This window comes from Sorex fumeus, unplaced genomic scaffold (genome assembly GCF_029834395.1).
Source record: "Sorex fumeus unplaced genomic scaffold, SorFum_2.1 ptg000030l, whole genome shotgun sequence".
Taxonomy (NCBI): domain Eukaryota; kingdom Metazoa; phylum Chordata; class Mammalia; order Eulipotyphla; family Soricidae; genus Sorex; species Sorex fumeus.
The window spans coordinates 14,212,015-14,238,530 of NW_026606087.1; the positions used below are offsets into that span (position 1 = coordinate 14,212,015).

General features: G+C 39.3%; 2 protein-coding genes and 1 pseudogene across 2 annotated transcripts; 1 reads left to right on the forward strand and 2 right to left on the reverse strand.

The window, feature by feature from the left end:
* Nucleotides 1-846: 846 nt before the first annotated feature.
* Nucleotides 847-1,791, reverse strand: LOC130025439 (olfactory receptor 51B6). The gene has a single exon (XM_056116387.1). It carries the CDS (start codon nt 1,789-1,791, stop codon nt 847-849), a length of 945 nt encoding a protein of 314 aa, XP_055972362.1.
* Nucleotides 1,792-1,914: 123 nt separating this feature from the next.
* On the reverse strand, nt 1,915-17,822 carry LOC130025440 (olfactory receptor 51B6-like; annotated as a pseudogene).
* A 6,042-nt stretch (nt 17,823-23,864) lies between these two features.
* On the forward strand, nt 23,865-24,803 carry LOC130025228 (olfactory receptor 51B5-like). The gene has a single exon (XM_056116174.1). It carries the CDS (start codon nt 23,865-23,867, stop codon nt 24,801-24,803), a length of 939 nt encoding a protein of 312 aa, XP_055972149.1.
* Nucleotides 24,804-26,516: the final 1,713 nt, after the last annotated feature.

Below are 26,516 nucleotides of genomic sequence, written 5' to 3' on the forward strand. Positions count from 1 at the left end.
TTCCCCTTCCAGTTGCATGTATTACACACATCTTTCCCTTTTTTCTGACTGAAATAATTACTCACTTTTTATCAGCTATTATATTTTGGACATTCCTAGATCAACCATCCAGCCTTATCTAAGGTATATTTCCTAACAGAATTCAATACTACTTTACTATATGAAAATACATTTTATTGTTCAATAGTAACTAGAATTCATAGGTCACCTGGATTAAGGATTATACCTCTATTCTTTTAACTATCAGTGATACAAAAATAAAATCAGTTTTTACATCATTTACACAATATCTAAATCTAGTGTTTATAATATTAATATATAATAAATTCTAATAAAATATTGCATGAAAAAACAGTTTCATTTAAGAAAATTACCCTACATTTCTATATTAAACAAAGGATAGTGCAAAACTTATTACTGCACTTAGGGTGTTTTCAGACATAGTAAATAGTTTTATTTTTGGGAAAAAAACAGGCACATATCTGTGATGTGATTGTCATTATTAAGAATATCACAATAATTCCATATGTAACTTAAGAAAAACAATGGAATTTGACTCAAGAAAAACAATGGAATTTGACTCAAATACTGTGACCCAAATATGGATCCAAGAATCACATATCAGGAGCTACAGAACTCATGAAACTGGCTGAGTTCCTGTGTACTTGAAATAAATGCTGAGTGTAATATGCTTATTTTATGATTTACAACGCAGAAATAAATTGGTAAAGGTTAAAATGATGTTTTAAACAGTAGTTTGGGTTTTTCATTGATTTTTTTTCCCCAGTTGCTCCCACCAACAAAGCTATGATCAGGTTCTTTGAGTCAACCCCAGATAACACTGAGTTAAGATCGTGACCTAGAATGAGATACAGAGAATAAGCGAATTATACCATTTTGGATCTGTTTGGTTTTAATGCTATAGATGAGAGGGTTCATAAAAGGAGGGAAAAGGAAATAGACGTAACTCATTGTGATATGAACCACTTGAGGAGCATGTTTCCCAAACCTATGGATGAATGTCAGACCTACTACAGTTATGTAGAAGACTAGAATGCAGCAGATATGAGAGACACATGTGTTGAGAGCCTTAGCCCTTTCTTCTCCAGAAGCGATACCCATGACTGTCTTGAGGATCAAAATATAGGAGAAAACAATGATTAAGAAGTCTATCAAAACCATTGCAAAACAAACAACAACTGGATAGAGACGATTGAAGGTTATATCAGCACAGGCTAACTTAATGACATCTTGGTGTAGACAAAAAGCATGAGATAGTACATGGGATCGACAATAGGGAAACCAATGTAGACGGATAATTATTGGCATAATAGACACACCAGCCCTTGTCAATACCCCCAACCCTATCTTCATTACCCTAGCATTAGTCAGGATAGAAGAATATCTTAGGGGGTTTCGGATAGCAATGAAACGGTCATAAGCCATGGCAAGCAAGACACCAGACTCAAGAATAGACAGGGTATGAATAAAATAAGCCTGAGAAAAGCAGATCCCCTGGCCAATTTCTCTATGATTGAACCAGAGGACACCCAAAACTGTGGGCATTGTGGTCAGAGTCACTCCCAGGTCTGTGGCTGCCAACATAGCTAAGAAATAGTACATGGGCTCGTGCAGATTATGGTCATCCTTGATGAGAAAAAGAAGTGTGCCATTCCCAAGAAGTATGGAGAGATAGACTATCAATAATGGGATGGAGATCCAGTGATGTGCCTTCTCCATTCCTGGGAAGCCTGTAAGCAGGAACACGGAATCGCTATTGTTGAGCCACATATCAGCCCTTTCAAAGACAAAAGAAATATTCCCTTTAGGTAATGCAACTGATCATTTAATATAAATCATTTAATCAAAAAAATAAAGACAAAAATTGTATAGAAGCACTATATTTAAATAGTGTCATATAGTGTCAAACATACAGGCTTTTTCCCCTTCATGCTCCTTTTCTTGATTGATAGAATCTAGGTGAATATAATGACTCCTCAGAATGTCTGACCTAAAAGACCAGTAAATTAAAGAAATGGTTTTAAGTAGTATTGGAATAGTAAATATGAAAACCTAATGGCAAAACAATGATAAAATCATAAAGAAAAATAAAAAGGACAGGTGGATGAGAAAGGAAGTAAAATAATTCATTTGAGAGAATGACCTAATTCAATGTCAGGTGGAAAAAATGAACTAAGTTTATGCCTGCTGGAAGCAACAAAGATGATGAGTTAGTGATGTATTCATCTTCAAAACACATAAATCTCTAATACCAGGTAGGGTATCTTATCTTATCTTAGAGAATCTTATTTATATTATACATATTACTTAATTAATTAAAAATTTCATAGTATAGACAACCACAATGAGCAATACAGGGAAGATTAGCACAATAAAAATTGAAAGTATTATTTCTTTAAAGTGAAAGATATATTATTATTGGGAAATCAAATATTTGGAAATAAAAATGTAAATTATTTATTTAGTCAAATTAAACTAAAGATATTTTGAAAGCTATGGAGTCTGATAAGACTGCACAAAATGTGAGCAGCTAATCTCCACAGTAAAGTGCAGGTTAGTGGCATCAGTCTAGAGATAATGACATCCTTTTCTCTTGTGACTGGTAGGATTTTGTAAATGTCAAAAGCTTCAAAAATAACTTGTTCATATTAATTTAATATGTGATTCCCAGGGTCACTTTTACCCATGGAAAATGAAAATAAAATCTGTCATTTTACTGGAAGTTTACCTTCAGAATAGTTTGGTTTACGATCCAAATACATTATTTTCTATTGAAACAAAATTGAAGTAGTAAGCAAATTTTAAGCTTGGATTTCACTATCTTTAAATGACACTAATGACATTTTTCTTGCCCAGAACAGCTGTTGACATCATTTGAGAATGGAATTGATTTGTCAGTGGGAAAGAGCTTTGTGAGATGCTAACTCTTGTTCATTTTTCAAAATTTGTTATCCTTGAGATAATAAATTTAACCTTGAGATTTTCCAATTTTCCAAAGAAGACTAGAGATCAGATATGAAACAATGCATTACTGGATTTCTTTTGGTACTGAAATTAAATAAGAAGTCAATGAAAACAGTGGGGAAAGGCTGAAATACCTGAGTAGCAAAAGGAAAGAAGAGGAGAGTAGTGAGTGACTCTGTTGATTTCTGATATATTAAAGTCAAGTAGTGAAGCACTGAAACTGTATTGAAGGAACATAACATTTGTCTTACAGGGAATGAGAACAAAAATAATAACAGACTTTTGGGTAGTATTAAACATTTAGAAAATATTCAATTTATTCAGAGTTAAACAAGCAGGAATCTAGGAGTCAGAGTACAGCAGCCCTTGCCTTGCATGCACCTGATGGGGGTTTGATTCTGGGTATCCTATATGGTTTCCCAGAGCCTTGCCAAGAGTGATTTCTGAGTGCAGAGCCAGGAGTAAGCTCTGAGCACAACTAGGTATATCCAAAAACAACAAAACACCAAAAACAGGAAGAAGAATTGGCAGCAGGATGCCAGGGCACCAGAAGCACCAAAGGGAGTATAGACACTTGAGAAAACTACATAAGAAACTCATATATATATATATATATATATATGTATATATATACAGATGTATATACTTATATATACATATATATATACACTTATATATATCACACACACATACACACACATATATAATTTCAGGGGAAATTGTTTTCCACCCCAAAGGCTTTACAAATGCTCAAGTATTGTTTCCAGCTTTTTAATTTGTGGAAACAGCAGGGCTCTGAAAGCTCCATGGAGTTAATCTTTTTTTATAAGAAGTATTTATATGAATAAAGAAAAATCTCCATTTGTGTTTCCTGTCTCGGTCTTCACTCCTGAAAGTGTGAGCATGTATGAGCCTTCTTCGTTGCTCAGTACAGAAGAGAAAGTCAGTAACGTAAGCATTAAGCCTCCATTATAACACATTCTTCCTTACGGTGCTTTTCTTGATAGTCTCATGCCCTTCCTTTACTGGCCTCACAGAGACTGCTCCCATCCAGATCTCTGTTTTTAAATGAAGATGTCATGTAAACATGTAATTCTCAAAGGAAATTACTCACCCTTCATCTTGCCCCTCTATTTAGAAGGTATGCATTTTATCAAACTTTTGTTTTTTCCACAACCCCCATTACGTCTGTTTTTCTGCTTTTTGTTATGTGGATGTCTAATCCACATTCCTAGGAAAGTCTAGGGAAAATGATTTTTCCTACATTACGTGCACCATCAGGAGGACAGATTTTATGTGATTCTTTTTAAAATATTTAAAATATTTTTAAATAATTAATTAACCCCATGTTATAGAGTCATATTGGTTACACATATGATATATTAAGAAAGTTAAGAAAGAATATAGTTTTAACTGGTTTAGGAAAATGCCAGGACTGGGGAAAACCTTTGTAGTATTTGGTATAGTCAAACTTCCTATAACTATTTTCTGTTTTGATACTGAAAAACTAAAAACTTTTATTAAGTCTGAGCTTTTTTTTGCATTATCTGAGATTATGTGTATACAAATTCTGAATGGGTTAAAAATTCTCTACTCCTGTCACCCCATATTCTTTCTCTTTTACTGGAGCTGAATTTTTACCAGCGGTTGTTGATTTCTGACATCTCAAATGCTTCCACACCACTAAAGTGTGGAGATTCTCTTCAAATATTTATGTTGATATACCTTCCTTGGGCTCCATTCTTTCACTTTGACCAAAACTTCCATCTTCATTTCAAATACTTAATATCTGTCACCATTTTAAAAATATTCTAGTCTTAGTGTTTTATTATTCCCTTACAGGAAAGTTCAAATTTGCAATTCATCTTTTTAATCTGTGCACTTCCCAAGACTCCATTCTAAAGAGTCACCTTGGAACAATGCATATAGCCATATGTTGCAATGATAGAACGATTGGTTTGCCTATATTTTAAAGTCAATAATCAATTTTATTTATTCAGAACTTTTTTTTATGACATCTTATTATCTCATTCCTACTTTGGACAAACTTGCAGGCTATCGAATGTAGCCTGCCCACAGGGCAGAGTCTGGCAAACTCCCCGTGGCGTACCAAATATGCCAAATACCAGTAACAATGATGGGTCTCATTCTCCTAAAGAGCCGTGAATATAATCGCAGGGCTAGGATGAAAGAGACGTTACGGGGGCCTGCTCGAGGCAATCGACGAATAACAGGATGATGAAATGAAATGAATCAATTTTATGACCATCTTGATTTTGGACAATTTTATTGGATCAGAATCAAATCAAATTTAAAATTGGTTTCGAGAGATTTTATGTCATACTTTATTTTGAACAATTGTTGATGTTATAAAAAAACACCATCTATTAAATTCATCAGTATTGAGTGTTTATTGAATAGACTAAAATTTCCATGGTTGCAAAATCTACACAGCTATGCAATTTGCTATCCTGCATATTAGGCACACAAAGACCAACTTCTATTTAATAATAATTTTGATCTGGTTTAAGAGTCTTAGATGTCAGATAATGACTGTCCCTGGAAAATATCTTACCACAGAAGATTACAGGGTTATCCCAAATACTTTGGGAAGAGATATTATCTTCGAAGTTTTCTGGATTTCCATAAGGCTATTCAGGTCATGAGCTATCGACAGACGTCAATGGGGATAAGAGAGTTCAGACCTAGAGGAGCAAAAAGTAGGAAAGTGTAATTTATCCTATGTCTACACCCATTTTCTAATCTGATTCCATAAATATTATTAATTTACTGTTTTCTACAACTATCTACAACTATCCCGGGCTTTATTTTATACATCTGAGAAGGTAAAACTACTCTCTCAAAATGTTTTGGGAAATCAGGTTTTTAGATGTTCTTTTGATGAGAAAACAAGTCCCTATTTCAATTCTCTATTCTACTTTGGTGCCGCAGTGAAAAATTTAAAAAAAAATAAAGAAATAACAGCATAACAAGTAAGCAAAAACAGCCAATTGAAGGGGTTCATGTTGGAATATAAAATATCCTAACATCTCACCTAATTGCAATTGCAAACTATGCCCAAACTAGAGTTCTGAGCAAATCACTCTGGAGTTTGCCACTTAGTACTAATGAAATTAATCTACAAAAATACTACCTCTGCCTCCCTTAAGGAGTAGTTATTTTTGCATAAAACAGTCTCTTCCCTTTGGATAGTAACTGTGTCCTAGCTTCTTTCTGACTGTAAAAACCTTAACTTATGAACCTGCTGGAAGAGCCTTTTTCCAGCTAGATGATTTGATTACCAGTTCATAAATTATTTGCTAAAACCAATTAGATCTCTGTCATTATTAGAACATATTTTGTTTTGTGATAGGTTTTACGATGCAAATTCATCAGTCACCCTCACTGACCTGAATTTTGGGTCTCTCCCACTCATTCTGAAACATAGTCAGGAACCAGGAGTCCTTCCTTTATGAAGGAGTTTGTCATAATCCTGTTCTTTTTAATGTCTTCACAAAATTCTCACTGGAAGGAAGATTTATTTTAGAAACTTCTCCCGAGGGTCTGTTTCTGGTTCCAGCTGTTCATTGCTCTTCCTTTTCAGTCCTCCCTCTCACCTCTCTTGGTGCCTTTCTCCTTCCACCATATTCAACTTTTAATTTTTTTTTCTCTTAGGCTTTGTACTGCAATCCCCAAGGTCCCTGTCTGTTTCTTAGCTCCAGCATAAGCTCTGTTTCTAAAATAATTTTGTAGTTATTTATATTTTTTCAGCTTTGGGAAGAAAAGTAAAATATCCAGTGATCTGGACTGATGTGGACTCTTAAAATGTCAGAAAATTACCACTAATGAAGATCAAGAAAAAAATATGTGGAGAAAAAGCAAGCCACTAAACTTTCCAAAGAAAAAATAATTGATCAATGAGTTTATCTTATGGTTGATTAATCTATAAATGTGTCATTGTGCTAATTAATATGTAAATTATAATGCATATGAAAATGAATAGCATTTTATAATCATAAAATATCATTTAGAATAAATAAATCATAAAATATCTTTTATTTGCTGTTTTAACGATTTCAAGAGGTTTCTAGATTAACAGAGCAGAAAATAGTTGTGCCAAACTAATTTATCTTTAGTACTTACTTAAAATGCTTTTTACAATAATAGAGTTTCAGACATACAGTAACCAATACCAAACCCACCACCAGTATCCATATCCTTCTACCAATGATCCACGGTCCCCCTCACACCTATCCTCCATCCTTGGAATTAAAAATAAAATTAAAAAATGAATAAAAATAAAATTCATTTTTAGTTTAATTATTATAGTTTGATACACATAGCCTCCTGCCCCCACACCTGGCTTTCCTCACTGGGGCCCCTTGGAGGGGAGAGGGTTGAGTTTCCCTCCCCGCCCCGACCAGGGCTCCAGCAGCCGAAGACCTCCAGAACCAGCCACCACCATGCTGAGACCACTCTTCGCACACATGAAGGTACCGGCAGAGGAACAAACGCATGCGGGTCCTGGGACTGAGATCTCCAAGCCTACTCGGATCAGGGCTGAGCATCCTCCACCCAGATCCTCCAAATTCCCAAATTCCAGTAGGCGGGGGTCACACCCACCAACTGGCCCTGTGGTGCCATGTAATCCCATCAATGGTCAAGACTCAGAGACTATAAAATCCAGCTCCTGGAACTGCGTGGCCGCATTTGCAGCCGTGCGACATCTTATCTCATTCTTACTTTGGACAAACTGGCAGGCTACCGAATGTCACCTGCCCACACGGCAGAGTCTGGCAAACTCCCCGTGGCATACCCAATATGCCAAATACCTGTAACAATGATGGGTCTCATTCTCCTAACCCTGATAGAGCCTTGAATATGGCACTTTTTAAAAAGTCTCAGGGCTAGTACGAAGGAGACATTACTGGGGCCTGCTCGAGGCAATTGACAAATAAAAGAATGGTCGTGATCATGATCGTGATACACATAGAGGAGTCTAATTTATTTTTAAATTTAATTTATCACTATTTACACTGTCTAACTTGTCCATCATTTATGTCACTTGTCATCCCGTTGCTCATGAATTTGCTCCAGAGGGTGCCAGTAACATCTCCGTTCATCCCTGTCGCATGCTAGTGTAGCTCAATGGGGTCTGCTTATTGCAGGTACACTAATTCTCTATAATATACTATTTTATCAGCTGTTATACTGTTACTGTTACTGTTTTTTGGCTTACGCCATGGGTAGCTTGCCAGGCTCTGTTGTGCAGGCAGGATACTTTCTGTAGCTTTTTTTCCTCTCTATAGAAATACTTTATTGATTGTTTTGATTCATGAACAAGAAGCAATTCTAAATCAGCATCATTGTCCAGTAGTATTTCTTTCTTTTTTAAAAAAAAATTTTACTGATTCACCATGAGATATAGTTACACTCTTTCATGTCTGAGTTATAATAACATAATGATCATATACCCATCCCTCCACCAGTGCACATTCCCCACCCCCAATATCCCCAGTATACCCCCACCTTTACCACCCTCCCACTGCGTCCATGGCAGACAATATTCCCCATACTTTCTCTCTACATCGGGGCATTATGGTTTGCAATGCAGATACTCAGAGGTTATCATGTTCAGTCCTTTATCTACTTTCAGCACACATCTCCCATCCCAATGGCTACTCTCAGTAGCTTGCTGGGCTCTCTTAGAGGGACGGAGTTGTGCTCCAGGAAATACTGCATCTCTCTCTTTCTGGAACTTTGTTTTGTAGTCTCTGGATCTTGGCCGTTGATGGAATTACATGGCACCGGGGGCAGTTTGTGGGTGTAATTGCCAGGCTACTGGAAAACTGAGGATCTTGGTGGAGGAGGCCCAGTCCTGATCCGAGCAGGCTTGGAGAGCTCAGTCACAGGTCCCACATACCTGGGTTCTTCTGACAGTTCCTTCATGCATGAGATTTGTCTGAGCATGTGAAGAGTGGCCTTGAGCATAGCTGTAGTTGGGTCTGGAGGTTTTTGGCTTCCAGAATTCTGCTTGATGTGGGGAAGGAAACTCAACCCTCCACCCCAGGGGCCACGGTGAAGACAGCCTGACTGAAAATAGGGGAACTAAGGCAGAATGACAATTGGTGGCATAATTACCAGACCAGCTCTTGTCAAAACCCCCAATCCAATATTCATTACCCTGGTATTAGTAAGAATAGAAGAATATCTTAGGGGATTTCAGATAGCAATGAAGCTGTCATAAGCCATGGCAAGAGTAATCACAGTCACCATCCTCCTGTTGTTCATTGATTTGCTTGAGTGGACCCATTAAGGTCTCCATCATGAGACTTGTTGTTACTGTGTTTGGCATATCAAATATGTCATGGGTAGCTTGCCAGGCTTTGCTGAGCGGGCAAGGTACTCTCAGTAGCTTGCCAGGTGCTCCAAGAGGGGCGGAGGAATTGAACGCAGCTTGGCCGGGCCAGCTGCGCACAAGTCAAACGCCCTACTGCTGTGCTATTGCTCCAGCTCCAGCAAGAGTAATAGTATGAATAAAATAATCCTAAGCAAAACAGGTCTCATGGATAATTTTTCTATGATTTAACCAGAAGATATTGAAAACTGTGGGCATTGTGGTCACAGTCATTCCTAGGTCAGCAGCTGCCAACATAGCTAAGGAATAGTACATGGGCTCATGGAGATTATGGTCATCCTTGGTGAAAAAAAAGAAGTAAGCTATTCCCAAGAAGTATGGAGAGATAGACTATAAATAATCAAATAGAGATCCAGTGATGTGCCTTCTCCATTCCTGGAAATCCAGTAAAGAGGAACATGGAAGTGCTACTGTTGAGCCAAGATAAGCCCTTTAAAAGACAAAGGAAATAGTTTCTTTAGGTAATGCACATTAAGTTCTAGTCTTCAGGATTTGCTTCTTGAATGAACTATCCATTTATATGATGGTCTTAAGTTTTCTCAGTTTCATCATTCCGAAATTCCAATGTTAGCAAGGAAAATAATTTGATCATTCTATGGAAATTCCTAGATATGGAAAAATGGAATGTACAAAGAACTTACATAACTGGAAGTTATGTAACTGGAAGTTACATAACTTCCAAGGTTGTCAATATATGTTATTATTACAAAATATTTTTCCCCTTTATTTTATTTTTTTTAAAGTTGTAGATTTACAATTTTTTGTGCTTTGGTTTCAATTATACAATGATCAGATACCCATCCCTCCACCAGTGCCCATTTTCCACCATCATGGATAATATCCCTCCCACCCCCATCCCCCATCCCCCCTGTCTCTGTGGCAGGGCAATCCCCTGTGTTCTCTCTCTCCTTTTGGGTGTTGTGGTCTGCAAAAGAGGCATTGAGTGGCAAACATGTTCAGTCCATAGTCTACTTTCGACATGCATCTCCCCTCCTGGGAGGATCCTCCAAACATCCTTTATTTGGTGCTCCCTTCTCTATCTGAACTGCCCTTTCCTCTAGGATACCCGGCTGGCCTCCAAGTTATGGAGTAATCCTCCTGGTGCTGATCTCAGCTATTCTTGGGTATTAATCTCATACTTTGTTACTTTATATCCCCCAGATGAATGCAATCTTTCTATGTCTATCCCTCTCTTTCTGACTCATTTCGCTTAGCATGATACTTTCCATATTGTACCACTTGTATGTAAATTTCATGACTTCATCTTTTCTAACAGCTACATAGTACTCCATTGTGTAGATGTACCAAAGTTTCTTTAACCAGTCATCTGTTCTTGGGCATTCAGGTTTCTTCCAGTTTCTGGCTATTGTAAAGAGTGCTGCAATGAACAAACAAGTGCAGATGTCACTTCGACTATACATTTTTGCCTCTCTGGGATATATTCCCAGGAGTGGTATTGCTGGGTCAAATGGGAGCTCAATTTCTAATTTTTTGAGAATCGTCCATACTGTTGTCCAGAAGGGCTGAACCAGTGGACATTCCCACCAACAGTGAAGGAGTGTGCCTTTCTCGCCACATCCACGCCAGCATCGGTTGCTTTTGTTCTTTTGAATGTGGGCCAGTCTCTGAGGTGTGAGATGGTATCTCATTGTGGTTTTGATCTGCATCTCCCTGATGATTAATGATGTAGAGCATTTTCTCATGTGCTTTTTTGCCATTCGGATTTCTTCTTTGAGAAAGTTTCTGTTCATTTCATTGCCTCATTTTTGGATGGGGTTGGATGTTTTCTTCTTGTGGAGTTTAACCAGTATTTTGTATATCCTGGATATCAACCCCTTGTCAGATGTGTATTCGGTGAATATCCTTTCCCATTCTGTAGACTGTCTTTGTATTTTGGTCACTGTTTCTTTGGAGGTGCAGAAGCTTCTTAGTTTAAGATAGTCCCATTTATCTATCTCTGTTTTCACTTGCTCGGCCAGTGGCGTGGCATCTTTGAAGATACCATTAGCTTCAATGTCATGGAGGGTTTTGCCAACTTTATCTTCAATGTACCTTATGGTTTCTCGTCTGATGTTGAGGTCTTTAATCCATTTTGATCTTACTTTTGTACATGGTATTAGGCAGAGTTCTGAGCCTATTTTTTTGCATGTAGCCATCCAGTGATGCCAAAACAATTTATTAAAGAGGCTTTCCTTACTCCACTTCACATTACTTGCACCTTTATCAAAGATTAGATGACCATATGATTGAGGAGAGATGTCAGTGTATTCAACCCTGTTCCATTGGTCTGCAGTTCTGCCTTTGTTCCAGTACCATGCTGTTTTAATTATTACTGCTTTGTAGTACAGTTTGAAGTACGGGAGGTTGATTCCTCCCATTTTCTTTTTCCCAAGAATTGCTTTAGCTATTTGTGGGGGCTTATTGTTCCATAAAAATTTCAGGAGTGTTTGCTCCATTTCTTTGAAGAATGTCATGAGTATCCTTATAGGGATAGCATTGAATTTATACAATGCTTTCGGTAGTATTGCCATTTTGACAATGTTAAGTCTCCCGACCCATGAGCAGGGGATATCTTTCCATTTCCTCATGTCCTCTTTTATTTCCTGAAGTAGCGTTTTGTAGTTTTCTTTGTACAGGTCCTTTACTTCCTTAGTTAAGCTGATTCCTAGGTACTTGATTTTCTGGGGCATAATTGTGAATGGGATTGTTTTTTTCATGTTGCTTTCTTCTCTCTCACTGTTTGCGTATAGGAAAGCCATGGACTTTTGGGTATTGATTTTATAACCTGCAACTTTACTATACAAGTCTATTGTTTCTAGGAGTTTTTTGGTGGAAGTTATTGGGTTCTCTAAGTAGAGTATGATATCATCTGCGAATAGTGAGAGCTTGATTTCTTCCTTTCCTACCTGAATGCCCTTAATATCTTTTTCCTGCCTAATCGCTATTGCAAGTACTTCCAGTACTATATTGAACAGCAGTGGAGAGAGTGGGCATCCCTGTCTCGTCCCTGATCTTAGAGGGAAGGCTCTCAGTTTTTCCCCATTGAGGATGATGCTTGCTGTAGGCTTGTGGTAGATGGCTTTAATTATGTTGAGGAAGGTCCCCTCTATACCCATTTTGGCTAGGGTTTTCATCATAAAGTGGTGCTGGATCTTATCAAATGCTTTCTCTGCATCTATTGATATGATCATATGCTTTTTATCTTTTCTTTTGTTGATATGGTGGATTATGTTGATTGATTTCCGAATGTTAAACCATCCTTGCATCCCTGGGATGAATCCTACTTGGTCATGGTGTATGATCTTTTTGATGAGTAGTTGAATTCTATTTGCTAGTAGTTTGTTGAGGATCTTTGCATCTGTGTTCATCAGGGATATCGGCCTGTAATTCTCTTTCTTTGTGGTATCTCTGTCTGCTTTTGGTATCAGTGTGATATTTGCTTCGTAGAAACTGTTCGGAAGTGTTTTTGATATTTCAATTTCGTGGAAAAGCTTAAAGAGCATTGGGAGTAAGTCCTCTTTAAGGATTTGGAAGAATTCACTAGTGAATCCATCCGGGCCAGGACTTTTGTGCTTGGGGAGACTTTTTATTACCATTTCAATTTCCTTGATGGTGATAGGTCTGTTCAGGTATTCCAGGTCTTCTTGGTTCAGCCTTGGGAGTCTGTAGGAGTCTAGGAATTTATCCATTTCCTCGAGGTTTTGATGTTCCGTGGCATAAAGCTTCTCAAAGTACTCCCTGAGGATCCTCTGAATTTCTGTGGTTTCTGTTGTAATGACCCCCTTTTCATTTCTGATTTGGTTTATTAGGGTTTTCTCTCTCCCTTTCTTTGTGAGTTTTGCTAGAGGCTTATCGATCTTGTTAATTTTCTCAAAGAACCAGCTTTTGGTTTCATTGATCTTTCAGATTGTTTTTTGGGTTTCCATCTTGTTAATCTCTGCTCTGAGTTTTATTATTTCCTTTCTCCTGTTCGGGTTGTGCTCCTTTTTTTGGTCCTTCTCCAAGCTCTTAAGCTGTGAGGTTAGGTTACTTATGTGTGCTTGCTCCTCCTTCCTGAGGAATGCTTGTAGAGCTATAAACTTTCCTCTTAACACAGCCTTTGCTGTGTCCCATAAGTTTTGGTAACTCGTGTTCTCATTTTCATTCGTTTCTAGGAATCTTTTGATTTCCTCTTTGATTTCCTGTCTAATCCACTCGTTGTTCAATAGTGCACTGTTTAATTTCCAGGTGTTTGATTTAGTTTTCTGTTTTTGTGTGTGATTTACTTCTAATTTCAGCGCATTATGGGCTGGAGCGATAGCACAGCAGGTAAGGCGTTCGCCTTACACGCGGCCAACATGGCCGACCCGAGTTCGATTCCTCCGCCCCTCTCGGAGAGCCCAGCAAGCTACCGAGAGTATTCGATATGCCAGACACAGTAACAACAAAGTCTCCAATGGAGACGTTACTGGGCCCGCTCGAGCAAATCGACGATCAACGGGAGGGCCTTTACCTTTACCTTTATGGTCTGAGAAGATTGTTGATACAATCTCTACCTTCTTAATTTTATGGAGGCATGTTTTGTGGCTCAGCATGTGGTCTATCTTGGAGAATGTTCCATGTACGCTTGAGAAGAATGTGTATTCAGCTTTTTGTGGATGAAGTGTCCTTTATATATCTACTAAGTCCCTTTCTTCCATTGTTTCCCTCAAATGAAGTATGTCCTTGCTAAGCTTGAGTCTGGTTGATCTATCAAGAGGTGACAAAGCAGTGTTGAAGTCTCCCACTAGTATTGTGTTGCTATTGATGTCTTTTTCCAAATCTATGAGTAGTTGTTTTAAGTACTTTACTGGTCTCTCATTAGGTGCATATACATTTATTATTGTAAGTTCTTCCTGTTGTACAGATCCTCTGATCAATAAGAAATGGCCTTCACTGTCTCTTATGACCTTCCTCACTCTGAAATCGATGTGGTCTGATATAAGGATGGCTACCCCAGCTTTTTTATGGGAGCTGTTTGCCTGTAGGATTGTTTTCCAGCCTTTGACTCTGAGTCTGTGTTTGCTTTGACTATTGAGATGCGTTTCTTGCAGGCAGCAGAATGTTGGGTTCAATTTTCTAATCCATCCTGCCACTCTATGTCTTTTAATTGGTGCGTTTAGCCCATTGACATTGAGAGAGATTATTGTTATGGGATTTTGTCCCATTGTTCTGTTAAAATTTGGTGTATTTGAGGGGCCTTTCTTGCCTTAAAGTAGCCCATTTAGTTGTTCTTGTAACCATGGTTTTGAATCTCTGAAGTTGCTGAGCTTTTGTTTGTCTGTGAAACTGTGTGTTGTTCCTTCTATTATGAATGAGAGTCTTGCTGGGAAAAGTATTTTTGGGGAGGCATTTATTTCATTGAGTTTTTTTACTATGTCCCACCACTGTTTTCGGGCCATGAGGGTTTCATCAGAAAAATCAGCTGTGAATTTTAAGGATGCTCCTTTGTAAGAGATTTCTTTCTTCGATCTTGCTGCTTTCAGAATTTTGTCTCTGTCTAAGGTTTTGGTCATTTTGATCAGAATATGTCTTGGGGTATTTTTATTCGGATTTCTTCTAGCTGGTACCCTTCGGGCCTCCTGAATGCGGTCACAAGTTTTCTTCAGCTCTGGAAATGTTGTAGCAATGATTTCTTTGACAGTTTCTTCTTCATCGAGGTTTTCTTCCTGTCCTTCTGGGACTCCAATAATTCTTATGTTACCCCTCTTGGCTTCATCACGATCTTCTCTTGCCATCTGTTCCCGAATTGTGAGTCTCTTTTCCATTTTCTGCTCTTTTCTGGAGAGTCTCTGAACTTCATCTTTGAGCTCACTGATTCTGTTCTCAGCCGCTCTTACTCTGCTGCTGAGGCCTTCCACTGAGCTTTTCAATTCGCCTACGAGATTTTTCAGGTCTGACATTTATGATTGCATTTTCCTCATTTCTGCCTTCAGATCCTCTTGTCTTCTATTGGCATTGGTTTCTATTGTTTCTTTTAATTCCCTAAGCATCCTAAGTAGCTCCATTCTGAATTCCTTGTCAGAGAGGTTGTCTAACACTACAGTACTGTTGGTGTCATCTGGGCTAGACTCTTCAATATGAAAGTTTGGTGGGCTTTTGTGTTGCTTTACCATTGTGAGAGGTGTGGTTTAGTCCTTCACGTTCACTGTTACTATTCTGCTTGATATGCAGTGTTAGTTAAGATAGGCTTATGAGTTATTGGCTACTGTGTTTCTAGTGGCTGAGCTAAAATAGAGAAGTTTCCATCTAAGAAGTTAGCTTATGGTTCCTATGGCATATGTAGTGGGAAAATATTTCGCGGCCGCGTCAGCGGCCGCGGCTCTGGAAAGAATCCCTGGCACTTGGGCAAGGAGTTGGGAACGTCTCCTGTTTGGAATTGGAGCCGTTCAGCTTTGTTGCCCAGAGCTGGGCCTCTGTGCCCGTCCCACGCAGATCAGGGGTTGAAAACCGGCTGTCTAGGGGCTGTTTCTAGCTGCACGTGCCCAGAGAGGGACCCAGGCCTCTGGGGGCGGGCTGTACCTGTTGGAATTGGAGCCGTTCAGCTTTGTTGCCCAGAGCTGGGCCTCTGTGCCCGTCCCACGCAGATCCACAAAATATTTTTAAGATAGAGAAATATATGCTGCGCAGAACTAATTGATTAGTAAAAATAAATTTCATAACCCGAAAAAGAATACAAAGTTATAAGAACATATTATATTTGAGTAATGTCACTTTATAATAAAAGGCCCTCTCATTGATCGTCGATTTGCTCGAGCGGGCCCAGTAACGTCTCCATTGGAGACTTTGTTGTTACTGTGTTTGGCATATCGAATACTCTCGGTAGCTTGCCAGGCTCTCCGAGAGGGGCGGAGGAATCGAACTCGGGTCGGCCATGTTGGCCGCTTGTAAGGCGAACGCCCTACCGCTGTGCTATCGCTCCAGCCCATTTTAATGTCAGATATATAGGCACTTTTAATGTCAGATATATAGGCACTTTCTCCATGATGCTCTTTTCTAGATTGATGAAATCTAAATTAATATAATGGCTTTTCATAATGTATAATATCTAAAAAAGCAATAACTGTAAAAGTGACTTTTATAAATAATAGAAAAGTACATATAAAAACTTAGTGGGAAAACAATTGAAAAATCATAAAGAAAGAAAAAGTATACAGGTGGGGGAGAAGAAAGAAAAAAAACTTCATTTGAGGAAATGACTTTATTTAATGACTGGAGGAAAAGATTGAAGTTCATACCTGCTGAACACTAAAAAGATGACAAGATAATGATGTTTATCTTAAAAATATGTAACTCTCAAATTCCAGATAGAGTATCTTAATTATGTTCCATGTCTCAATAGTTCAAACTTTCATAATACAGACACAAAAATGAACAATACATGGAAGACTTGTAAGATTTGTACAATAAATATTTTATTTTATTTTATTTTTTTAGTAACTTAATTTAGTTTTGATTCTTTTATTTTTTTATTAATTTTTTTTTAATAGTGAGACATCATGAGGTACAGTTGCAGACTTACACATTTTTGTGTTTGGGTTTTAATTATACAATGATCAAATATGCATCCTTCCCTCCTCCCTCCCTCCCTCCCTTCCTCCCTCTCTCTCTCTCTCTCTCTCTCTCTCTTCTCTTCTCTCTCTTCTTTCTTTCTTTCTTTCTTTCTTTCTTTCTTTCTTTCTTTCTTTCTTTCTTTCTTTCTTTCCCTTCCAAGAGGTTCTCAGGAGGGCCGGCTACCCCACAAATGATTCAGAGCCAATTGGGCTGATGTTTGTCTTTATGATGATCTCCCATGGGTGAAACCAAGGTCTGCTGAGGCCAAAAGGACAAACATTCTGATATGCAAATAAAACTATCACCTAAGTCTCAATTAACTCCACAACCCTTTTTTAAAAGATGCTGTAAGTACTTGGGGGACATTAAGTGTTCCATCCTTCATAAGAGGGGTTTAAATAAATAATAGATGCTTTAAGATCCCAGTGGGCTAGCCAAAGAAAGAACTCTGGGGAGGCAATTTCTTCATTAATAGCTTCATTCACTCAGACTATTATCTAGACTCTGAAAAGAAGTCATGCTATCAGAATCTTTATGCAGGTTTCAGAAACTCTGCTTTGCATCTCTAAGCTATGGTGCAGGTGAGTGAGGGAACATTCAGCAGGAGCAAAAAGGAGGGTTAAAGAAGACTCTTCTAAAAGCTATCTAGAAAGAAGAAAGTGGGGAGCCAAGGAACAATCCATCACTTATTTTATTATCCTTCCCTTTTCTTGTGTTGCTGTTTTAGGATGGCCAGGAAACATGCAAGCTTGGTTGTGATCCTTGAACACTCTGATATGGTGTATGCAAGGGGTCACACTCTTTTGGTTTACCTTATCAAGGTTTACCTTACCAAGGCAATGATCATCAGGTTTTGATGAGTGTAAGGGTCTCAGTACAAAGTTGGTAATGTTTGGGAAGACATTTGGGCATGACTACCTGTGATCTGCCAGCTCCGTGGTTTGAATTTAATTGATGTGCCTATGTCCCCATATTATTTCCAGGCGAAGAATACAATGACACCTCTTATTCTATCACACTTTAAATAGAGCACAGAATTATTGGTGTCAATCATTGCTCAATTTAGACTTACTCAAGTAAAGTTCTTTATTTTTCTTGGCTCAATTATCAACTTTTGTAGCCTCTATGCCTTCTATAGTCTTTTTTTTTTTTTCAGGCTTTTTGGTTTTACTTCAAGGCACTTCTCAAAAGCTAAGAGAATCTCAAGGTAAAGTCCTGAAGTGCTAGGTAGACCTGTATCTTATTCTTTTTATTAATAAAGAAAATACTGAGTCCAGAGTTATGGGCTAAATACATTGATTCCTTTCTATTTGGGGGTAATTTTCTTAACAGTGATTCACTCTCTGTGTTATATACTCTTTTTAGGAGGAAATTCTTTACAAAGTTCTGCTAAAAAGTTGTGTTGAAGATCATAACTAAAGGTCCAGAGATGCAAGAGGGCTAAGAGTGTAATTAGAGCAATAAAAAGGAGCAGCTGTGTGGGACTGTGCATTCAATGACTAACGATTTAAAACCACTCATGTTTTCAAGTGAACAGTAAATTAGGGTTTGTGTCTATCATTTTTGGAGACAAGATATGGACAATGATTACTGATTCTTGACAACTTCCTGTCTCTTAGGGTTAAACAAAGGGTTTGAATCACTACCTCATTCCACTTATCTGACACCTTTTTGGTGCAGGAAGCTTACAGCTAGATCCCATCTGAACAGGTGCAAGGTAAGAGGATTCTTTAGAAGTAGCTTAACGGTGGTGCTTTACACAGACAAAATAACCTCACAAAAGGAAACTCATTTTATATAGACTATCTTTTTGAACTTTACATAATTAAAAAAGATTTTAATGAGAGATAAATTTAGACACCCAGAAGAAATTGTTCTTCTATATTAAAAGTAATAAGTAGAACATACAACTGCTTAATTAAAATACACTTAATAGTGACTTGGTTTTCTCACAAGCATATATATTCTGCATAGTTTTGATTTTTATTTATTTATTTTGGGCCATACCTGCTGATGCTCAGGGGTTAGTCCTGGTTCTACGTTCAGGAATTATTTCTGGTGGTGCTTGGAATCAAATGGGATGCTGAAGAATCAGACCCTGGTTGACAAGGCAAACATTATATCTGTTGTACTATTGCTCTTTGTCCCTCTGCCAGTACCTTCATGTGTGCGGAGAGTGGTCTCGGCATGGTGGTGGCTGGTCCTGGAGGTCTTCCTACTTTGGACAAACTTGCAGGCTATCGAATGTAGCCTGCCCACAGGGCAGAGTCTGGCAAACTTCCAGTGGCGTACCAAATATGCCAAATACCAGTAACAATTATGGGTCTCATTCTCCTAAAGAGCCTTGAATATAATCTCAGGGCTAGGATGAAAGAGATGTTACTGGGGCCTGCTCGAGGCAATTGATGAATAACAGGATGATGAATGAATGAATGAACTATTGCTCTGGTTTCTCCACATATATATTTTTTAAAAAATGACTTCACTATTCTCTCATTTGTTCTAGCAAGAAATTAAGAGTAAATATTGTTTTGTTCTTTTTTTTTCTTTTTGGATCACACCTGGCATTGCACAGGAATTACTCTTGGCTCTGCGCTCAGGAATTATTCCTGGTGGTGCTCAGGGAACCATATGGGTTGCTGGGAATCTAACCCTGGTCGGCCACGTGCAAGGCAAATGCCCTACCCACTGTGCTATTGCTCCAGCCCTTTTTTGTTTTTTTTTTTCTATTTCCCTTTTCTGTCTTATCATCATGTCAATGTTAAAATATGTATTCTTATCTGTTTTACTTTTTTTCTTTTGTACAATTTATGTCCTAGTCACGGTCCTTATTATGTAGCCTATAGATTTTTGTCAATAGCTCTTTAACTATTCCTTTTTGTTTTGCTTTGTGGTTTATCTGCTATTCCCATAGATAGCCTGAGCTATAATTTTTAAAATGCTTTTTATAATTTCACTACAATTATTCCTACTGAGATTACTTAAAATCAACATTGTCTTGTCACCACATATTTTTATAAAACACAAAGTTTTTTTTTTTTTTTTTTATATATATTTTTTTAATTTATTTATTGAATCACTGTGGGAAAGGTTACAAAGCTTTCAGGTTTATGTCTCCGTCATGCAAATATCAAACACATTTCCCTTTACCAATACTTATTTTTTACCATGAAGAACCCCAATAAAACCCCACCCCCCACCCCTCCCCGTCCCTGTGAAGCAGATGAATTCTAGTTAACACTCTATCTGCTTTGATTAGATTCATTGTTTCAATAAAAGATTCACCACTATTATTTAGAGTTTACCCCCCCCCCCCCCAAATCAGACATGCTGAAAAAGCATTGTGAAGTGATTTGCTTTCTACGGCTGGGTTCAAGAATTAAATGTTGGTTTTGGATTTCTGCTCTTTTACCTATTGACCCTGGAAGTATTTCTACTGAAAGTCAGATAGTTAAGAAATTGGTTTCTGTGTTCTGGAGTCCTGGCCGTGCTGGAGAGCCGCTCGCGGGGGGCAACCGGTGGCCTCGGTAGGGCGTGAAGGGCGGACCGAAACGCCCCACTTCCCATGAGGTTTTAGTCGCCCCCACACTCCCGGCTCATACCTGCTGTCCACAAGGCTCCCATGTGGCCGCCATCTTTCTTTCCAAAGAGGAGAGGGCGAATGGGGCAACACCCTTTCCCCTCCGGCAGACTTGATGGCCTGGATCAATGCAGAGTCCGTTCACTTTTCTGCTCCAAGCTGCTGGGTTCTGCATTAAGTCCTTGTGCTTCTGGGGCCGTGGCCGTGCTGGAGAGCCGCTCGCGGGGGGCAACTGGTGACCTCGGTAGGGCGTGAAGGACGGACCAGAACGCCCCCCTTCCCATGAGGTTTTAGTCGCCCCCACACCCCCGGCTCATACCTGCTGTCCACAAGGCTCCCATGTGGCCGCCATCTTTCTTTCCAGAGGGAGGAGGGCGGAAGGGAGCAACACCCTTTCCCCTCTGGGCAGAAATGATTGCCTGGATCAACGCATAGTCCTTTCACTTTTCTGCTCCAAGCTGCTGGGTTCTGCATTAGGTCATTGTGCTTCTGGGGCTGTGGCCGTGCTGGAGAGCCGCTCGTGGGGGCAACTGGTGGCCTCGGTAGGGCGTGAAGGGCGGACCGAAACGCCCCCCTTCCCATGAGGTTTTAGTCGCCCCCACACTCCCGGCTCATACCTGCTGTCCACAAGGCTCCCATGTGGCCGCCATCTTTCTTTCCAGAGAGGAGAGGGCGAATGGGGCAACACCCTTTCCCCTCCGGCAGACTTGATGGCCTGGATCAATGCATAGTCCGTTCACTTTTCTGCTCCAAGCTGCTGGGTTCTGCATTAAGTCCTTGTGCTTCTGGGGCCGTGGCTGTGCTGGAGAGCCGCTCGTGGGGGGCAACTGGTGACCTCGGTAGGGCGTGAAGGACGGACCAGAACGCCCCCCTTCCCATGAGGTTTTAGTCGCCCCCACACCCCCGGCTCATATCTGCTGTCCACAAGGCCCCCATGTGGCCGCCATCTTTCTTTCCAGAGGGAGGAGGGCGGAAGGGAGCAACACCCTTTCCCCTCTGGGCAGAAATGATTGCCTGGATTAACGCATAGTCCTTTCACTTTTCTGCTCCAAGCTGCTGGGTTCTGCATTAAGCCCTTGTGCTTCTGGGACTGTGGCCGTGCTGGGGAGCCGCTCGTGGGGGGCAACTGGTGACCACGGTAGGGCGTGAAGGACGGACCGGAACGCCCCCCTTCCCATGAGGTTTTAGTCGCCCCCACACTCCCGGCTCATACCTGCTGTCCACAAGGCTCCCATGTGGCCGCCATCTTTCTTTCCAGAGAAGAGAGGGCGAATGGGGCAACACCCTTTCCCCTCCAGCAGACTTGATGGGCTGGATCAACGCATAGTCCGTTCACTTTTCTGCTCCAAGCTGCTGGGTTCTGCATTAAGTCCTTGTGCTTCTGGGGCCGTGGCCGTGCTGGAGAGCCGCTCGTGAGGGGCGACTGGTGACCTCGGTAGGGCGTGAAGGACGGACTGGAACGCCCCCCTTCCCATGAGGTTTTAGTCGCCCCCACACCCCCGGCTCATACCTGCTGTCCACAAGGCTCCCATGCGGCCGCCATCCTTCTTTCCAGAGAAGAGAGGGCGAAGTTTTTATCACTATCTATAAGATTTATAAATTTTTATTACTTCTAGTGTCTTTGACTTCATCTGTTACCAATATCAGATCCACTATATATTTAGTTGCAGTGCTCTCAATAGAACAATATTGATGTCTCTATTCAAATGCTAGATCTTATTATCTTTGTCTTAGCTTAAATGTCATATCCTTAGAGAGTCCCAGATCACTCAAATTATTGATAGCTTATATTAATACCATCTAGATGCATATCTATTAAATAAAACTATTTTGTTTTTCTCCTAACTCTGAAAGAGCCTTGAATATGGCACTTTTAAAAAAATCTCAGGGCTAGGACGAAGGAGATGTTACTGGGGCCTGCTCAAGGCAATCGACGAATAACAGGATGGTTGTGATCATGATTGTGATTTTGTTTTTAAATTATAATGACAGTTATCTAATATTTTCTTTTGAGTCAGAGTGATCTGTTAGATCAGGGAATTTATCACTATTAATTCCAGTGCTTAATATATTGTATTGCTACATAGAAGATTTTGAATAAATATTGGGTGAATTTTGTATATCTGTAAACACATATACAAATTTAACTTTGTATACAATGATGGCATATGAATAGATAAACATACATTTAAATCTGGCGTATATATGTGAAATATCTATTTATGCAGGTCACATTATATACTTGTTAAGTACTGAGCAGGACAAATATAACATGGTTTTATTTGCAAAAATCACTGTGTAGAGGGAGAAGAGATGTCAAAACCTCTTCAGTGAGGATACCTTTTATCTTCAATGACAAATTTCATTCTGTACAAGTAATAATAGTGTTTTCACTTAGCATTGTTTAAGAAATATTTAGAAGTGTCTGATTCTATGAAAGGAAGGAGAGGGGCAGGATGGCTGTTTTAATATATATGGATAATTTAAAGGGAGATATATTCTGAGGAATTATTCTGGTGACTACATTCAAATTATATTCAAAAAAGTAAAATTTATATAAAGATAAAAAATTAAATAGGACAAACTATCATGAATTATGCCATTGGACAGATTCATGCATTTTGTTCAGCCCAAAGGTCTATCTAATTAAATGTGCATTGTTGAGACTTATAGTAAGTAGTTTTTATTGCTGAGTAGCCTAATGTACTTTTCACGTAAACATTTTTGTTTAACACTATTCTAAGAAGGTGGAAAGCAAAATACCTTTACATATCAAAGGTTGCTTCATATCAATAGCTCTTCATATCAAAAGCAGCTATATAGTAATAGTAACAATGGTACATCGTTTCCATAGGTTTTCTTTTACCTTCTGAAACTCTGGTTGAGAATTCAGAGAAATATGTATATTCAGGATAGTATGAGAAAGAAATTGTAGTTGTACCTTTTGATATTATATTATATCAGAGTAAGATCTAGCTTAGGTTTCTTAAAATATCTCAAATATGGAATTTGTGATGTCTGCAAAATCAGTGAGGATGTTTTGTAAGCTGTAGTTTTGGGGGGAGTATATTAGAATATAAAGGGCCAATAAAAATCCAATCATTTGATCAAACAGGTAAGGAGTTATCCCTAGAAAACGCAGATACAGATAATCTTAAGAATATCTTCAGAAAACCAGTGTCTTATACCAATGTTATTATTACCTTTAGAAATAATTCTGAGACAAAAAGAGTGGAGAGACACCCTGAAAGCAGAGCCTATGGTAATTATTGAGGTAAAAATCGGACATTTCTTCTAGCTAACCCTGACATGTGGCCCAACAGCAACTCCAGTTCCTTCCTGTTGACTGGTTTTCCAGGCTTAGAGGCAGCTCACCACTGGATTTCTGCACCCTTCTTTTTTGTCTACATTTCAGTCCTTTTCGGCAATGGCACTCTCCTCTTTGTCATTAAGGAAGATCACAATCTTCACGAACCTATGTACTACTTCCTGGCCATGCTGGCAGCCACAGACCTAGGACTGACTGTGACCACGCTACCTACAGTTCTGGGAGTCCTCTGGATGGATCACAGGGAGATTCAGAATGTAGCCTGCTTTACTCAAGCCTATTTCATACACTCACTTTCTTTTGTGGAGTCTGGTGTTTTGCTTGCTATGTCATATGACCGTTTTATCGCTATCCGTGATCCTCTTAGATACACCTCTATACTCACTAATACTCGAGTGATGAAAATTGGGCTAGCTGTTCTGATGAGAGCGTTTGTATCTGTTGTGCCCCCAATTTTACCACTCTATTTTTTCCCCTACTGTCACTCCCATATCCTTTCCCATGCATTCTGCCTTCACCAGGATGTCATCAAACTGGCCTGTGCTGATATCACCTTCAATCGACTGTATCCAGTTGTGCTTGTAGGCCTTATATTTGTTCTGGATTCTCTAATTATCCTCATCTCCTATATATTGATCCTAAAGAGTGTCCTGAGCATTGCCTCCAGAGAGGAGAGGGCAAAAGCCCTTAACACTTGTGTTTCCCATGTTTGTTGTGTCTTAGTTTTCTATGTTACAGTGATAGGGTTGTCTCTGATTCATCGGTTTGGGAAGCATGTTCCACATCTTGTTCATCTTATTATGAGCTATGTCTATTTTCTGTTCCCTCCCTTAATGAATCCTATAATCTATAGTATCAAGACCAAGCAGATCCGCAGTGGAATACTTCGCATTTTTACTATGCATAAAGTTGAAGCCTAATCTATTGTGAACTTGAGCCCTTCATATGCTATATGAAAACTCTGAGTTTTGGCAGGGGTATAAAGAAGTCTCATAGCAACCAAAAGTTATCATCTCTGTTGGTAAAATAATATTAAATGTGGAGTTACAAAGTATCCTTAAGGTATCTCTTTAAGATCAGGCTTTGGTGTAATCCACTTGTAAAATTACTGTAATTTAAAAATTGTGTATGCTAGAGCTAGAGAGATAGTACAGTAATTAGGATGCTTGCCTTTTATGTGACTGACCCAGATTCTATCCCTTGGACCCCACATGGTCTCAAGCCTTGCCGGGAGTGATTCCTGAGTGCAGAGTAGTCAGGAGTAAGCCCTGAGATCAATTAGGTGTGACTCCAAAACAACACAAAAGTTCTGGAGACTAAGTACATCGATCTGCTTGGCACTCAGTATTTTTTGACAATAGTATCTTAAATACATCTATGTTTATAGTGTAACTGTAATATATTTATTTAAAGTTAGAAAGGCAATATGTGGACATAAGAATTTTCATCGGGTGAATGAAATGAAGCTTGAATTCTTACATCCAATCTAATCTCTATACAATATGAATTATTCCATAAATATATATTCACACAAACTAAGGAGACTTATACTTTGACCATTAAGCCTCAGAAGTTTTCCTAAAAAGCATACATTCTTCCTTGATTAGTGTAGTGTGTACTCATCACTTGGTATCCTAATCATCTCCTAAATCCGTTCCGTAAAAGATTATGACTTTGTTTCAAAAGTATTAAATTGCATTTATTTCCCAAGACTGTACATAATTATAAAAAAATTTTGGTGAGTTATGGAGCAATAGACAGTGGGTAAGGAACTTGTTTTGCACATGACTGACCCGGGTTTGGTTCTCAGCACCCCATATGATCCCCAAGCAGAGCCAGGAGTACACCCTGAGCATTGATGGGTGTGACTGTAATAGAAACAAACAAAAAATATTGTAATGAGAAGAATCATGGAAATCTGAGAGAAAATAAACATTGTTAGTGCCTTCTTCCATTTTTACTCCAATTTTTATTCTGCCTTAGCCTAAAATATTCATGCCATATGTAGAGTATCAGTCAGTGGCTAACTAGTATATCTGAATAGAGACGGTCATCTTCTCTCCCTCCTTTAGCTATTAACAAAGTTTGAGGGTCTAAAGTGATCATGTCTGTCTGGAGGGGAAAGGGGGTTGCCCCATTCGCCCTCTCCTCTCTGGAAAGAAAGATGGCGACCGCATGGGAGCCTTGTGGATAGCAGGTATGAGCCGGGGGTGTGGGGGCGACTAAAACCTCATGGGAAGGGGGGCGTTTTGGTCCGCCCTTCACGCCCTAGCGAGGCCACCAGTTGCCCCCCACGAGCGGCTCTCCAGCACGGCCACGACTCCAGAGCACAGAAACCAATTTCTTAACTATCTGACTTTCAGTAGAAATACTTCCAGGGTCAATAAGTAAAATAGCAGAAATCCAAAACCAACATTTAATTCTTGAACCCAGCTGTAGAAAGCAAATCACTTCACAATGCTTTTTCAGCATGTCTGATTTGGGGGGGGGGGGTAAACTCTAAATAATAGTGGTGAATCTTTTATTGAAACAATGAATCTAATCAAAGCAGATAGAGTGTTAACTAGAATTCATCTGCCTCACAGGGACTGGGAGGGGTGGGGGTTAGGGTTTTGTTGGGGTTCTTCATGGTA

Excerpts from the sequence above, each read along its gene's own strand:
- LOC130025439 (XM_056116387.1), bottom strand. The coding sequence starts at position 1,791 with ATGTGGCTCAACAATAGCGATTCCGTGTTCCTGCTTACAGGCTTCCCA.
- LOC130025228 (XM_056116174.1), top strand. The coding sequence starts at position 23,865 with ATGTGGCCCAACAGCAACTCCAGTTCCTTCCTGTTGACTGGTTTTCCA.